Raw genomic sequence first — 16,281 nt, 5'->3', positions numbered from 1 at the left:
AACCACGTAACCCCATTAAGACGGTTCGTACTGACAAAGATTTACAGGCAGAACGGCAGGCCTGATGGAAGGGGAGAGAACAACACGTGCACTTACGATGCTGACTACTATGCAAGGCAAGCTAAACCTAAGTAATTAGCAACCTACAGATGAGAAACTGCCATCAGAGAGGTGAAGCAGCTTGCCTAAGACCAAAGGACCACATCTCTTTGTACCCAGTGTGTGTTCTGCTTACCTTATCACAAAGCGACCATCGACTGACAAAAGTCAAGAGCCTGCCTTACCAACCATCTAAACACAGGACTTTCTTCTGTAACGCAGACAGGAGTTCTCTCTCCCAGCAGCATTACTCTAAAAGAGTTCTCCTGTCATACGTCATTCCTAATATCCCGATAAAACAGAATACTCAAGACAGTCTCATCTACAATACAGACAGTGACTAAACCATCCAAGTTTGAGTTCATGGTGTTTGGCTTCATTTCGAATATAGCATCTCTCAATCAGCGCTACCTCCCCTCTTGCCCACCCACTTACTCTTCTGTGCCTAAATTCAGTTTGCCCGATGTACAATTTTACCTAATTATCTTGTCAAGACAGACACTCGAATACCTTTACTGACACATGATAAATACCAAAACCTCCCTCTAAAGCAAATTGCAATGTGCTAAGATCTTTTATAGATGCCAGTAATCAATAACCCATTGTAATAGTTTCCATTGAAAAAAGCTGTTATCTTCCCTTTGGAACAAGAAATGACATCTCTGCTTAGAAAACAATTCCAAAGACCCCATATTCAGGAGAGTAGGAAGAAATACCATGAAACCACTATGGACTTCTCACTAATCAAATTAATGATTACCCTTAAAAACTGGTTAAGTGCTTCTTCTGGCGCCAAGTTTAAGCTATAAAGCAGCTTATATCATATAGTGCATATTTAACTTTCAGAGATTAACTACAGGAAGAAACTAGCATTAGTTGTACCCGATGCACAAGGAATAAATTATGAGCACTAATCCCTTGATTAGTGTTCTGTAATGGCTTCAAGTTGTCAATCACCCAAAAATGTGATTCAAGTACAGCATGTATTGAAAGAACTTATATTTGTATGGGAAAACAAATTTATTTAAACACCTTTTTCTTTACTCAGTCTGAGAGTGGTTGGTAACAGTTTCAGTACCCAAATGAGGAATACTGAGGAGAGGGAGAGGAGGAAGGACGGACAGTGGGGTAGAAGGAAGGACGGACGGTGGGGTAGAAGTAGGGACTGGGAAAGACAGAGAGAAAGGGATGGGGATAGGGCTGCACAAATCCAAATGCAGCAACTAACAGGCATTTCTGCCAAAGACTAATCTTACAAGTTTAAAGACATTTGGGTCCAAATTAATCACTATCATCCTGGGTGAACAAGGTTCCCCCAGAGATGCCTGTGGAAAGAGACAATTCTACCGTCTAAGTTTCCCCTCCGACCTGAGGAAAACCACCCGGGTATTCACCACCCAAACACCTCAGAATGAACTCAGTGTAGCTGACCTGATCTGCCGTGCTGCCTGACAGCTGAACATGGCAATGGAAGAAAGATGAGATCAAAATCATCATGGCGTTTTTCAGCTTTGCCACCATTTTGGCCAAGTGTCTTTGCAAACTGAAAAATGGAATTTAACTTTCCAAGTTCACCTACAGAGTTGATGGCATGACCAATGGTATCTCTGTCTATTTCTTGTCAATTACTTGGTGACATCCTCTGCAGAATATTTTTTTATTTAAGTTCTTTTTGTTTTGTTTTGTTTTGCATTGTTTTGTTTTAGAGAGGTAGACAGACAGACAAAGAGAGGAGGGGCAGAGGGAGAGGGAGAGCCTCTTCCGGAGGCTCCAGGCCCAGCACTGAGCCTGACATGAGGCTCAATCTCACCACAGAGAGCATGACCTGAGCTGAAACCAAGAGTCAGACGCTGAACCGACGGAGGCACCCCTCTTTGTGGGATGTTTTATACAAACTGAGTACGGTGGGGCAAGCCATGAGGACAGCCTTCATCTCCGCTATAGTGACAATCCCAACCCCTCCAGTTCTGACTAGTTTATGTAGTCTCATATTATAACCTAGCAAAAAATATTTAAAAACACCATGGCACAGAAATAGCCATAGGTACCATGTATTGAGCCCTTAGGCATTAAGTATCACATCATCTCACATCTCACAAAGCAGCTGCCTTATAATTAATGTCAATGTCGACTTGCGAAATAACTGTTCAAGAATCAGATGTGCAAAGTTAGGCTAACAGTGGTCACAGGATGGGTTCAGCACATATGATCTGCTTCCAGAAGTGACAATAGTAGCTAATTTTTTTTTTTTTAGCATCTACTACATGCAAATACATTGTATTTGTACAAATACAAATCTCTTCAATCCCACAGCCATCTTGCCAAATGGAATGAGAACACCCATTCTGAAGATGAGGAAACCTAGGCCCGCATACAGGGATGCCTACCGATGACACATTAGCAGGAAGTCAAAGGCCAGGGTTTGAAGACAGACGTGCAGGATTCAAAGCCTGAGCACTCTCCACAAGATGGAAAGAAGCCAAAATGCATTTTCTGCTTACATTTTACGCCAGCTTCAGGAGCTTTTGACTCTGTGGGGGAGAAGTGGCCTTAACGATCACAACTTGGAAGGGGAGGTTACAGATGTAAGGAAGGCGTTGCTTCCAATTTGGTAATAGTGGTAATTAGTTCTTCCACTTTTAGAAATGGTAGGTTTCTTCTTATGCACAATGCAAATCCCCACCTTAGGCGGAAGGAGAGATCAAAACCAAATTGAACAACTGTATAAAACCGAGGACCTGAATATTTATATTCAACCTTCCTCCTCTAAAATGGATTTTTCCTGGTCCTGAGTTTTTATTTTGTCTTAATTTTCAACATTATGACCTACTTTTAACAAGCTGAGCTGCCTTAAATCCCCACTCCAGACTAACTATTCTCACACCACTCCAGGCTTGCTTAAGGGAGGAGAAGGCCAGAATTCGGCATCATTTACCATGTGGCTCTCTGGACACATCCCCACTCTCAGCAGCAGCAACCCGGGGACACAGGACCTGCATATCTTTGGTTTCAATTCATAAAAAAGGCAAACACCTTACAATGTATCCATCTTCCCACAGCCGTAACTTCCCCTTGCTCATCCTTGTACCTGAGACCAAAAGGTACTGTGAAAAACAGCAGCGCACGGATTCTCTGTGACCAGCGGCCCCAGCCACGGGCCTCAAGGAGACAGTACTAAACCAACCGACAGAGAAGATGGTATCATGATCTCCAACACCCAAGCAAAATTCCTTGGGTAATTACCCGGGTGACTAGAAGGTGGCTGGCTAGCAGAATGAACTGAACGTGTAGGCTGCATGGCCTTCAGATCTGTTATTTAATTAACAAGGGGGAAATGGGGGTGACTTGGTGGCTCGGTTGGTTGAGCGACTGCCTTTGGCTCAGGTCATGATCCTGGAATCCCAGGATCGAGTCCCTGCTCAGCAGGGAGTCTGCTTCTCCCTCTGACCCTCCCCCTTCTCATGCTCCCTCTCTCTCTCTCAAATAAATGAAATATTTAAAAAGGGGGGGGGAATGGAGGGTGTTACCGAGGATGATAGAGGAGGTAGTTCTCGCCCCCATCTACTTCTCCTGTGCTCACAGGCACCATATGCTCCAGCCTCAATGGTCTTCCACAGCTACTGGAAATACCAAGACCTTCCTGGCCCCAGAACCCTCTGCCTAGACTCCTGTCTGCTCCTTGTGGACTTCCTTTCTGGTACTTACCATGACTAGCAATTTATGTTTGGGCTATTTTTAAGTGTGTGTGTGCGTGTGTGTGTGTGTGTGTTGGGGTGGTGGGAGTTGGGGTTTGGGGGAGTCTCCCCTATTAGAACACAGGCTCTATGAGGGTAATGATGCGTCTTACCCAGTACTTCAACCTAAACTTAGACTAGGAAGACACTATAAAAATAGTAATATTTAAGGAATGAACAAATGCGGTGCTACTCGATCACCCAGAAGCAGCCTCTGGTATTCCAAAAATGATCTTGTGTCCAAAACGGAAAGACACTCATGGAGTCAGCAGCACGGACAAGGACAGTACCGGAATAATGCCACAGCAGTACAGAGCCGCCCAGCTGCAAACCCCCCACAGACTTTCTCTCACCTCTGTAACCTTACAAGGTAAGCACGAGGGTCGGATAACTGAGAAAACAGTGACTCAAGAGGACGAGGAGACTTGCTCACGGCTGCACAGCTGCGATCACGGGCAGCGGACCTGGACCCCAAAGTGTGGCCTGGTCCCAGAAGCCACCGTACACCGGATGTTAGCGATGTAAGACCTACCGGCACGTGCCGAACAGCCCAGAAGGGAGGCTGGCGGCTCCGGCTGCGGTGAGGGGCGCAGCAGCCCTGAACGAGGCCCGGAGAAGAGGAGGCTGGGCAGGCCAGCGGGGTCGGCCGGAGCGGACGCCGGGCACACAGGTCCGCTCGAAGCCATCACGGGAGGTCAGCACCCCCGAGAAGGAAAAAACCGGAGGAACAGTAAGAGGGCAAAGGACACCAGACTTCAAGCATGGGTGTCCACAACCATTATCTCCTTCGTCGGGGAGTGAAATCGCAGCAGTAACCGCCACTCGTGAAGCACCGACTGTGAAAGGAACGCAGGTTTGCTACTTTACCGTGAAGTCGTTTAATTTTTATGACACCTTAGAGTTAAGGAAAATGAGTTTCGGAGAATCGAATGATCTCGCGCAGGGACACACAGCTAGAGCGAGGGGGTGGGCTCTGAGCTAGCGACTCTGATTCAGAGGGTCACGCTCTGTCGCACTGGGGGCCTCACTCAGCCCCGTCGGGGCGCCTTCCCGGAACCCGAGCTGAGCCGGGAACACCCCCGAGTTCAAGCAGCAGGAAAGAGCACGGAAAATACAGGGAAATCCACTTGGCAGGGAGAACGGCTTTTTAAAGGGATAGGAAAACAAAAGGGATAGACAACAAAATCTTAAGGAAAAGACCGTTATCTTTCTTCTGACTCTGATCCATTACCTTCCCACAGGCACTGACTCAACGAGTGAACGCCGGGCTGTTCCTACAGTATTAACCAGGCTCGTTTCAAACCCCCATGTTACCGAGTCTGATTAAATGGTCAGGAAAACCACATCTTTTAAGTGAGGAACGTGAGCACTAAACACCACTTCTGAATCAATATTAGGTGTTTTGTCACTCACAAGTCGTGATGCCAGGAGGTAATGATTTCCTGCTTTTGTAATCGCTGTGCCTGCATAATCACACTGCGATCAGGTGTAATGATATGCTGTGAACAGTCTTGCACGCTCCCAGATTGCCTGATAATTCATAATATATTCCGAGACCAACGGAGCATCCTGCTTGTACAGATACGACAGCCTTTTATGTAACATTCAATGAAAGGAAAAAGACATTTAATAAAATGTCAAGGTATTTTTTAAATGCCAATATGCATAAGAAATATTTACTGGAACATATTATTGTGGTTCAAAAATGGTGAAGTCAGTGCAGTATTTCTCATAGATAACACTATCCCCTGTGTAGCAATTTCATAAATACTTAGAGCGTAGATGCTAACATTTTAAAGATTTAATAAAAATTAAAAATACTGGGGCGCCTGGGTGGCTCAGTGGGTTAAAGCCTCTGCCTTTGGCTCAGGTCATGATTCCAGGGTCCTGGGATCGAGCCCCACATCGGGCTCTCTGCTCAGCAGGGAGCCTGCTTCCCCCTCTCTCTCTGCCTGCCTTTCTGCCTACTTGTGATCTCTCTCTCTGTCGAATAAATAAATAAAATCTTTAAAAAAAAATTAAAAATGCTGAATTATAAGCAATTCTTGACTGTTCAGCAGGATTTGGCCCCACTCAGTACTCCCTCCCTTAAACTCTCTCTTCCCACAGCTTCCCTAGCACAGAGAGGCCCCTTCTCTTTCGTCCTGCTTCTCGCCTATGCTCTGTCCCTTTTGCTGGGAGCCCTTCATGCGTCATTAATTGGGGAAGGTCCTCAAGGTGTGTCTCACGTCTCTCTCCTTTCTCATTCCCTATTCTTTCCCAAAGCGCACCCACAACAGAGCTTATTTATCATCTGTGTGCACATAACTCCCAAATTGGTATTTCCGGCTCCTCCTCCTCTTTTGAATCCCAGAGCAGTAAGATCCACTGTCCGCATGATCATTCCTCTTAGGCATTTCAAGGTGTGTAACTTCCCCCAATTCCTTATCTTTTCTTTACACTCCCCTCAAAATGTCTTGTCCATAACGATGGCTACCTATCTCACCAAAGGAAGTCACCACCCTACAGGCAGACCCAGTAAGATCCTAGAGCTGATCTTGACCCTTTCCCTCTCACTGAACTCGGACCTCGTAGGTCCTTATCAATCAATGCATTTCGTGCTGACCATTTCACCTTCTAGATAACCCTGAAAGCCATTCTCATCTCTCCCTCTAGACTTTCAAAACCCTACTCCAAGTTATGGTCACCTGTCACAGTCTATTACTCTAGTGGCTCCCTAACTGGTTTTTATATGCCTGTACTGGTCTTCCTAAAATTTTTTTCTCAACATGGGAGCCAAAGTGATCTTATCAAAATGTAGATCTGATCCTATTACCTCTCTCTCTTTTACAAAATCCTTCAATAGTTTCCTATGACTCAAGTGATAGGCCTGCAGTCTTGCCCAGGGCCTGGCTTCCGGGTTTCTCCACAGGGCCCTCTCACACTGTGCTCCCGACTCTCTGGACCTCAGCCACGCTGTCCACCTGTCAGGCCCTCACAAGCACGATGCTACTTCCCATCAAAAGGCTTTAGCACTTAACTGTTTTGTCTCCCTAGAAAGTGGTTTCCTTCTCATTGTAGTGTACACAATTGTGATGCAATATGTAGATCTCAGCTGCAGCATGATTTCTTCAGGAAAGTCTTCCCTAACTTCGCCAAATCCCCCGTTTTGGGCTCTCTTCTCTGGTACTTGTCACAGTTGTAATTTCACATTTGTCTGTCATTATTCAACGACGGTCTGTCTCCCGCACTAGACTACAGTTTCCAAGACAGCTGGGACACCTGTTTTGTTCACTCTTATAACCCAAGTGTCTAACACTGTTCCTCATAGGCAACAGATTCTCAGTAAAAAAAACAACAAACAGAAAACCTACCTCTGCATAAATGCATGAATATTAATGTAACTCGGGACTATTATTACCGAAAGGCAAAAAGTGATAGACTATTGTTGGAATACCGAAATGTGTATAGGAAACGTATAAAGACAGAATGTCCAGATAGTGGGCTAGTATAGCTCAAAAGGAAACGTGACATTGTACTTTACGACTTCAAGATCCTTCTAAAACGGAATCTGAGAAAACGGGGGAATAAACACCCATAGGAGTCGTGTGCTTACCCACTGTCAGTGAACAGGAACTCCAAATGGGTCATAAGAACTTCCCAATGGGAGACACTGTAACGCTGCGCCAGAGAAAGAGCGATGCTGTAGACGTTTTCCTCAAGTGTTCTTCGAGAATGTCCATCAGCCACAGGGAAGGGAGAGAAGAGAAACACATTACCTTAATCAGCCAAGAAAACGTTCATTAGGACGCTCTCCAGCTGCAAGGGGTACAGTCAGCACGGTCCTTAATAAGACGTTTCACAGTAATTCAGGAAAAGTACTTCCAAGGAATTCTAATGCTCCGTTTTCACCGTGGTGCACTGCCACAGACGAAGGAACCGTCTAGACCAGTGGTTCTCGGCCGAGGATCTGCACCCCTGGGGACATCTGACAGTGTCTGATTATCACGGCGGGAGAGGAGGCGGCAAGGGCTACTGGAGTCCAGTGGGTGGGGGACAGGGGTGCGGCCGAGCCTCCTGCAGCGCCCACAACAGCTCTCCCACCAGGCGTTATACAGTCCAAAGTGTACCGAGCGAGAAACTTTTCTGGTCTAGACACCAGAGCCTGTAGTCAAAAAACTGCAAAAGAAACATCTCCCTGACGTGTAGCTGCATTCTGAGAAAACAGAGGCGGGCACTCCACAAACGTTTATGTTTCCTAGTGCCGGGCACTGTGCCAGCCGCTTAGGACAGAAAGTCAAACCAGGTGTTTCTTGAAGAACTCACAGCGTAGCCCTAGTGGACAATGTGAGATGTGAACCAACAATTAAATAAAACAGAGGGGATGCCACCAGTGAGGACTTCAATGGACAGCAGAGATGAGCCAGTGACTGACAACCTGAGGTCAAGTCTGGAGGATACGCAAGCGGAACAGCAGCGAGCCAGTTCAGGGAGAGGAGGCAGAGGGGAGGTTGGCCAAGGGGCCTGCGCCTTATCCTCTAGCAGTGGGGAGCCCGTGGAAGGTTTAAACCAGGGGATGGGGCCATCCAGGTATATCAGGAATTCTGGGGGTGCCTGGGTGGCTCAGTTGGTTCAGCGAATGCCATCGGCTCGGGTCATGATCCTAGAGCCCCAGGATCGAACCCCACATCAGGCTCCCTGCTTGGCAGGGAGTCTGCTTCTCCCTCTGCTTCTCCCCTCTTACTCTCTCTCTCTCTCACACACACACATAAATAAATACAATCTTTTTTTTTTTTTTTTAAAGAAGAATTCTGGGCCAGGGTGCCCACATTAAAGCCATTCTGGAAAGACTATTATGAGGCTCCTCTATCCCCAAGCAGACAAATTATTGGTTGGAGGAGTGGTGGACAAAACCACAGGCAGAGAAATGAAATCTCTGTTCTTTTTAAATGATACTGCTAAGACTGCATACACCCTAGCAAAGAAAACCAGGACATTTACTTATATGTTTGATTAGCCAGGAGTCGGGAAACATTTTCTGTAAACAGCAAGTTAATAAATCTTTCAGGCTTTGCTGCCATACATACGGTCTCTGTAGCAAATTCTTATTATTTTTTTATTCTTGTTTTTCTACAAACCTTTAAAAATGTAAAAACCATTCTTTGCTCATGGACTATAAAAAAGGAGGCCCAGGGATGGAATAAGTCCGTCATGGCAAGAATTACTAGGGCACTGTCAATTAAAAATTTCTTAAAAGTATTTATTGAGCACCTACACCTCTCCCCACGATGGAATGAGAAATCCTTGAGGATAGCAACCATTAGCTATTCATTCTTTCTGTTAGGGGAGTCCGAATCATTGCCTGATGACACCAACGTGTTCACCAGGTACACACAGTGTTATCACCTGATAAGGGGGGAGGAAACAAGCTATGTTGTGCCCTCTTCAAGGTTACCCTAACCACTGCCAAGCGATCACGTAAGAGACACAGGCAATGAAGGACATATACACTGCACTTCCAGAATAGATGTGCCATGGAAATGGATCACAATTAGTAAGAAAATGAAGAATGGTCGCCTTGCGTACAATTACAGGTAGAGAAGGTAGAACTGCGGAACATGAGGAAGCAGGTGCTTCACAGGTTCTTGTATGTGAGAGGCCAAACTCCCATCTCTAAATCAGAATTCCTAGCTCAGAAATGCCATGGATGCTCAGACATTTTAAACAAGCCATTCAAACGCTGTTGTGTATTTTCCTAAGGAACAAACCGTGCAGAAGATTCTATTACGTGTTTGTCAAAAACAGGTCTTTGTCCTTTAGGACATACTTCAAATAGCATATACTAGCTGGATATTTAAAAAAGAAAACCAAGGACAATAACCCTAGCAAAAAGTAATAGATGATGTTAAGACGTGCCTTACCTTGTCATCTTTATTCTACCTAATAATCCTCTTCTAAGAAACCAGGAGTATGGCACCAAGGACTCCCAAATGCCTGGAGGAAAAGCCCATTGGACTTGGCAGTGGGAAGCCGAGGCTCACCACCCTGGCCACGTGACCCTGAAAAACTCTGTAAAGTTGATTCTCATATTCCTCTTCCAAAAGTGAGGAGGTTGGATTAAATGACCTCCTTGGTCACTTTCCAATTAGACATGAAACAACTCTAAGGAATTATTAATCTCCAGGAAAACAGAGGGGCAAAGAAAAAGTGATTCCGTACTTCTCTTAATTAACTAAATCCTGGGACAGATTGTTCTATCTCTTCTTTGGTCTTTCTATTCCCTGCCTACTCTAAAGAGAATTTGGGGTGTCTTCTGGTAGGAAAGAAGCTCGGGCTAATATAAACTCACTACAGAGTGCCAAGGCTACTTTGCCACTTTCTTAAAGATTTAAACGGTAATAATGAAAAACAGCAAGTTTCACTGCCATAAGCAGGGCCATCTTTGTTATTTTAAAGTCCTGTACGAAGAGGGAAGAAAAGCCATTAAATATAGGCACAATTTAACCTTAGTTTCAAAGGCTGGAAGGCTCGACTGAACCGCATGCAGGTGCCTTCCTGGGAACACAATCAGGAAGTATGGGGGAGGCCAGGAGGCACTAGGAAGATGGGGATGGCTTTGTTACGTGAGAAGTCAAGGTCAACATCCCAGTGATGATCCTACCAGCCATGTAAACTTGGGCCAAGTACTCAACACTCTGAAGCCTCATGTTCTTCAGCTATAAAACGGGGATGACATTTAATGTTATAGGGTTACCCTGAGGATTGAATAACATTTACAACATTTACAATATAGTTTAAAAAGCACCTAACACAGCTCCTTGCATATGGTAAGCACTCCACAAACTGTGGTGTTAAAAACAAAACAACTCTACTTAATAACAACCATTGTGGGCGAACACACTTTCCCACCCTTTTTTTTTTTTTTTTTAATTTGTGTTTTCTTTTTTCCCCCCTGCTTTCTCTACCTTCTGACAGGTAAGTAACTCTCATTTGATCTGAACTAAAAAATGGAGACCAGTATTAAAACCAAGGGGCATTCCATACCCACAAAGAAAAATGAGAGACAGAGCAGGAGGTCGGGGAAGGGGAAAGGGAGGGGGAGAGAATCTCAAGTGGACTCCCTGCTGAGTGTGGAGCCTGAAGCTGGGCTCGATCTCATGGCCCTGAGGTCATGACCTGAGCCGAAATCGAGTCAGATGCTTAACCAACTGAGCCACCCAGGCGCCCGCCCCTCTTTTACATTTTAAATCCGTCCCTTCATGAGACAAAGGTGTTGCTTACTCTGCTAAACCAAGGATAGTTTCCCTTTTGTACTGGTCATCTGCAGTAAACCGCTGCACATCCACCCCCTTCCGAAGGCCCTGAAGGACCTGAGCCTGAGTGAAGTCCAGGAGTCGTTCGTTGTAGTAGTGCAACTGCTTGGTCAGTGAGACCAGGTCCTCCGGCCAGGCTTCATGTCTGTATCGGGTCACATGCCTGGTGACCATCTTGATTAGCTCTTTGGGATCAGCCTGTAACAAAAAGAGTGACAACAAAAACAGAACAAAGTAACAGTAAGAGACCATGTCTGCTGGGCAGTGTTTGGCTCTTCCCCTTTGCTGTTTCATCAAGGCATTGAACAATCAATGGCAGACGTGGTACACTTTCAGACCACAAAGTCAAGACACAGACCCGAGTCTGGAAGGTTTTTGGACTCCTGCTCTGTTCCTCCTCAAAAATCTCCAACTAGTTAAAAAATAATGTCCACTTGCTTTTTTCAACTACCACCATCCTACATTAGACCAATTATTTATAATTCACCCTGGAAGTAATTTTTGTCATCACTGCCCCTGGATAAAGTTTCTTTGGACCATCTAAGTATTCTCGATAACAAAACAGCAGTTCCAATACCACCACTGTAAATGCCTAGAGAACTATGTAGAAGAGTGTTTTCTGCAGGGGTAAGTTAGGAAAAAACCCACCCCTGCTCCTGAAATCATAAAAACTTCTAGTTGTTTAAGGGAGCACCCAACCAATTTTTACTCTGCTCAGTTTGGGGCTCACTGGGATATTGTTCTATAATTCTTAATAGCTTCTCTAACAACAATAAAATTATTCAAATAGAACAAAACCCAGAATCTAACAGTTGACAGGAAAGAAAAATAAGTGGTCAATTGGCCACATTTATTTACATTAAAGTTAGTCTGGGTGTCAACGAAGCAACAGCAGCTCAACCATGAAAAATTTTGGGATATTTAACAGGGAGCCTCATACTTGAACAACAGTATCTCCATCACTCCCAAGTCCTGGGAAGACATGGTTTATATTTTAATATAAGCAAATAAGGAAAAAACTCCAGAATCTACCTTTGGTTCTCAGAAATACATCTAATTATAGTAAGCTGTCAGCATTTCTAATGTGTAAGCCATTATTCTGAGCTACACAAGGAGATTTGTCAATGTCGAGTCTGTATTACCAAACCCAGCCTGACATTTCTCTTGATCCTATTAGGGAACAGTCTGGGAGTGCCGATAAAAACCAATTAAAGAAATCTTCTTGGGTTCTAGGAGGTGGAGTTGAGGAAAAAGTCCATGTTTTTTCCCTACTGCTATGCATATACTCAGTTCTATTGCAAAAACCACAGATTAAGGGTATCTCAAGTCAAAAGACTTGGGATTGAAAACCACCTCTCAAAAGTAAGGTACGAGACCATCTTTCATTTGTTCAAATATTTCTTGTGCACCTATTTTGTGCCAAGTGATGCATTAAGAAGATGTGACCCTTTCCTCCAGGAATGCAGTCTATGAGGAGACACAATCAAGCAGTTGTAAAATGGTGTGACACAAATGAGCACGGGGTGCCATGGGAATACAGACAAGCTGGGCGTGGGCCAAGTCTCCAGGGCACCTTCTTGGAAGAGTTAATGCCCAGACTAACTACTCAGGTATCAGCAGTTAAAAACGCCAGCAAAAACCAATGAGACCAATTCCAGTAAAGGGTACCACAGGTGCTAAGGCCTACATAGCTAAGACCTAAAAGAAAGAAGGCATGAAAGAAGCATATCTACCCGCCATTAGAAGAGATGAGGAAATCTGCTGCATACGGATGGTGTTTCTCACCATGGCTTCAAGCAAAGGGGATCCCACGCCTCAGCTCCCAGGGCCACCTCTACAGCTGACACTCACCCCCACCCCCTTTCTGCTTACTGACTGAACCCTTGGACAGCACTGAAGTCACACACCAAGGGCTCAGCCAGGCCAGAAGTGATGTGGTACAGGGCCACCGCTCCAGGGCCGGCCAGCCTGTCTACACCTGCTCTGCCCCCTGGTGGGTACCACTGTTGCCTGTTTCCTCACACCTCATCTGGTTAGCATGGTTCTGCCTAGAGGTAGAGAGAGCGAGAGCACATATGCAATGAGCAGGGCTTCAGGCTGGCAGGAGAGCTCCTCTACAGCCGTCCTTTCACGGAGCACCCTGTGGCCCAGTTCTGCACTCCAGCTGCAAACCCACATTCACCACAAGAAGGACAGCTTTCTCCCATAGTCACTCTGACCCTGTGCTTTCAGACCGAAGCCCTCAGCCTGCAGTTGCCCCAAGCACTGGGAAGGGGAGGCCAGACCCATGCAGCCTATCTCTGGGTGGGACTCCGAGCCCCTCTCTGCCAGGCTGTTGCTCCCCCCCCCCCCCCCCCCGTTCATGAAGCCCACCACCTCCATTGTCTCAAGGCTTTCCCACAGGTTTTCTTCACATTCAGGTTTTACCTTTTGTTTTCTGGCATCTCAGGGATTTGGTACCTGTTTGGGGAGAGTGGCCTACACACTCTTCACTTGACCTCGATTGTGTAACGCCTTCTCATTTCTATTCTTTTTGTATTCTGATACAATTTATGGAAAAATACCAAGACCCAGTAGAGGGCAGAGCTCCAAACTGGTAGCACAAAGCAATAATGAGCATAATTACTAACATTTGTGTGGGCTTTTCTTTATCCCACAGAAAGTTTCCAGTCTCCACGTACAACCTTCATCTTTATGTCTTTGCCAATGAAGAAAATAACACGGCCTAGTGAAATCAGCATGGACCCACAGAAGGTCCTAGCTGGATGACCTCGTGCTGCCTTACTTAACAACCACGAACTCAGTTGTGTCATCTACAAAATGGCAGTAAAACGCAGCCTGCATGGTTGTGTGAAACCCAAGAGACAATATATATAAAACATACAAACCAAGGTCTGGCATGAAGCAGGTATTCTGAAAATGAATGGGACTGTGGGATTTACTCAAACCCACTCACTTTAATTGTGCCTCCACTACACAATTTATTTTACATTGCTTTTTCTCAGAAATATTAAATTACAGCTTATTAAATTATGGCAGAGACCATGTATACTTCATGAGCTTGTCTTTTCCAGAGCACAGTAGATTCCTTCGCACAAATCAGGTAAGAGGGGAGCGCGGGGACAGCAGTAGTGGCTTTCAGGTCAGTGGTACTGCACACTCCAGGTCCCTCACTCAGTAGGGATGCAGTTCGGGGCAAGTTATTTCCTATCTGTTTCCTCACCCATAGGCGTCAGTAAGCACAGCCTCCCCATGCTTTGTTATGGGGCACAAGTAAAACAAAGTATTTTAAAGTACTCTTGTCTCCCTCATTCTAAGAAAGCAAATTGGACCTAGAGCTTACGCTCAAGGAATTAAAAAGCAGCGACAGACAAAGACATACACAGAAGCAACCCACAGAAGGCTTCTGATTACAAGCACCATTACAGGGTCTCAGACCAAGAGTGATGGGAACTCCACAGAGGAAGCCAAGAGAGGGATCCTTTCTCATGGCTCTCCAGGGGCTCAGTTTCTTCGGATGTAAAACAAAGGAACATCACCAGAGAATTCCCCTTTTAAGGGTAAAATGCTACGAATGTATAGGAATTCAACCATGAAAATAAAATAAATCCTTGGAAATTCCTCCAGGTGTGGAATTTTTCTCGTGTATCCCGCCACTAAATCTTCAGGGCAGATATTTGCTCCAAGTACAACACAGACTAATGAACTAAAGCCAATATATTCTGACACAGCTTAAACAACTTCAATGTCTTTTCCTTTACTAAGTCGAAATTACCCAGCCCCTCTGTATTTTTTATTTCAGATTCTTTATGCATTAAATGCATTCAACATACTAAAAACTATTTAAGAACAAATACCTAATACTTTAGTCTTCAGTGTGGAGACAGGCGTAGAACCAAACATACATATAGTGAATCTCATCTAATAATAACAATTCTGTGGGACCAGATTCTACTAGTATCATACGTTTTAGAGGCACAAAAGGAGACACTTGACCGAGGCCACTGGGTTAAGTAGCAGGGTGGCCTGTGACTCCCAAGCACAACGCCTCCCCCCAAAACCACCCTTTCCTACTTGGTCAACAAGGAAGGCATAGCTCTTGATATTATAAGTATCCTTTTAAAAATAGAAAGATATTTGAGAATATTTGAGGATAGAAAGAAATTTGAGAAAGAAAGACAGAGAGTGTATGAGAGAGAGAGAGAGCGAGCGCACAAGCAGAGGGAGAGACAGATGGAGAGGGAGAAGCAGACTCCCCACCAACTCGGGAGCCCATGTGAGGCTTGATCCCAGGACCCTGAGATCATGACCTGAGCCAAAGGCAGACACTTTAGCAACTGAGCCACCCAGGCGCCCCCTGAAATTACAAGGATCTTGGCAAGCCCAGTATATGCAGAGCTCCCACCAAATGTAATTAAGATTTAGTATCAGAGTCCTTTTACAAATGATCAGCTTTCACTGATGGATTTAATGTTGTCATTGTATATTATACCTAGATTGGCTTTTTTTAAAAACACACATGTGCATTCTCCCTCTCATCCCCTTTATACACATATATGCAATACAAACAACCCTAGAGGACACACAATAGTAGGTACCCAACTAAATATCTGATTCAAGCTGTATCTGCAAGTCTTTCATTTTTTGCTTCTCTAATGACAACAGAGAGAGTTTAGTACCCCTTTCTGTTCAACCCCTTGACATAAATATGTCTGATTTTAAAATTACGCCCTAATAATGGTGGTGACTAGGAGCAGGTAATTAATTCTTTGATGATAGGTTCCCTTCAAATTTATGGATCATTGAATACTTGTTAAATGTACAGAATGTACAGAAAGGTTTTCAAAACTTCAATTTATTGTATAAAACACAATACTAATGAGAAGGGACAACTCGCAAAGGCTTCTAAGAAAAAGGAAAATCAGTTATGGGTAAAAACCACAGGAACGGGCATCAGATACCCCGATTACTGGCTCTTCTCCCTGAGCTTCGGGTTTTCCATTATTAAAATTGAAGCCATTTTTTCTTTATAGAATCTTCATAAAGATTAAATGAGGCTAGATGGATTAGCATGTTGTAAGTTCTAGCCCTTTACGCAAATTATCCTCTTACCATTATCATTACTACCTCCAGCTCTTCCTCAAGGAACTTTATTG

At 44.7% G+C, this 16,281-nt stretch overlaps 1 protein-coding gene across 1 annotated transcript in view; it reads right to left on the bottom strand.

Annotated features, from left to right (window-relative positions):
* NBAS (NBAS subunit of NRZ tethering complex) overlaps nt 1-16,281 on the bottom strand; it is a 319,994-nt gene that overhangs the window by 88,872 nt on the left and 214,841 nt on the right. The window contains exons 41-42 of the mRNA XM_080813961.1: nt 11,094-11,323; nt 7,429-7,539 (exon numbers count right to left, since the gene is read on the bottom strand). Coding sequence (XP_080670087.1) covers nt 7,429-7,539; nt 11,094-11,323 — 341 coding nt within the window. The remainder of the gene's footprint in view (nt 1-7,428; nt 7,540-11,093; nt 11,324-16,281) is intronic.

The sequence above is a fragment of the Martes martes genome, assembly GCF_963455335.1.
Source record: "Martes martes genome assembly, chromosome: 9".
Classification (NCBI taxonomy): Eukaryota; Metazoa; Chordata; class Mammalia; order Carnivora; family Mustelidae; genus Martes; species Martes martes.
The sequence above is the reverse complement of the archived record's forward strand: the minus strand, read 5'-3'. Positions and strand labels throughout refer to the sequence as shown.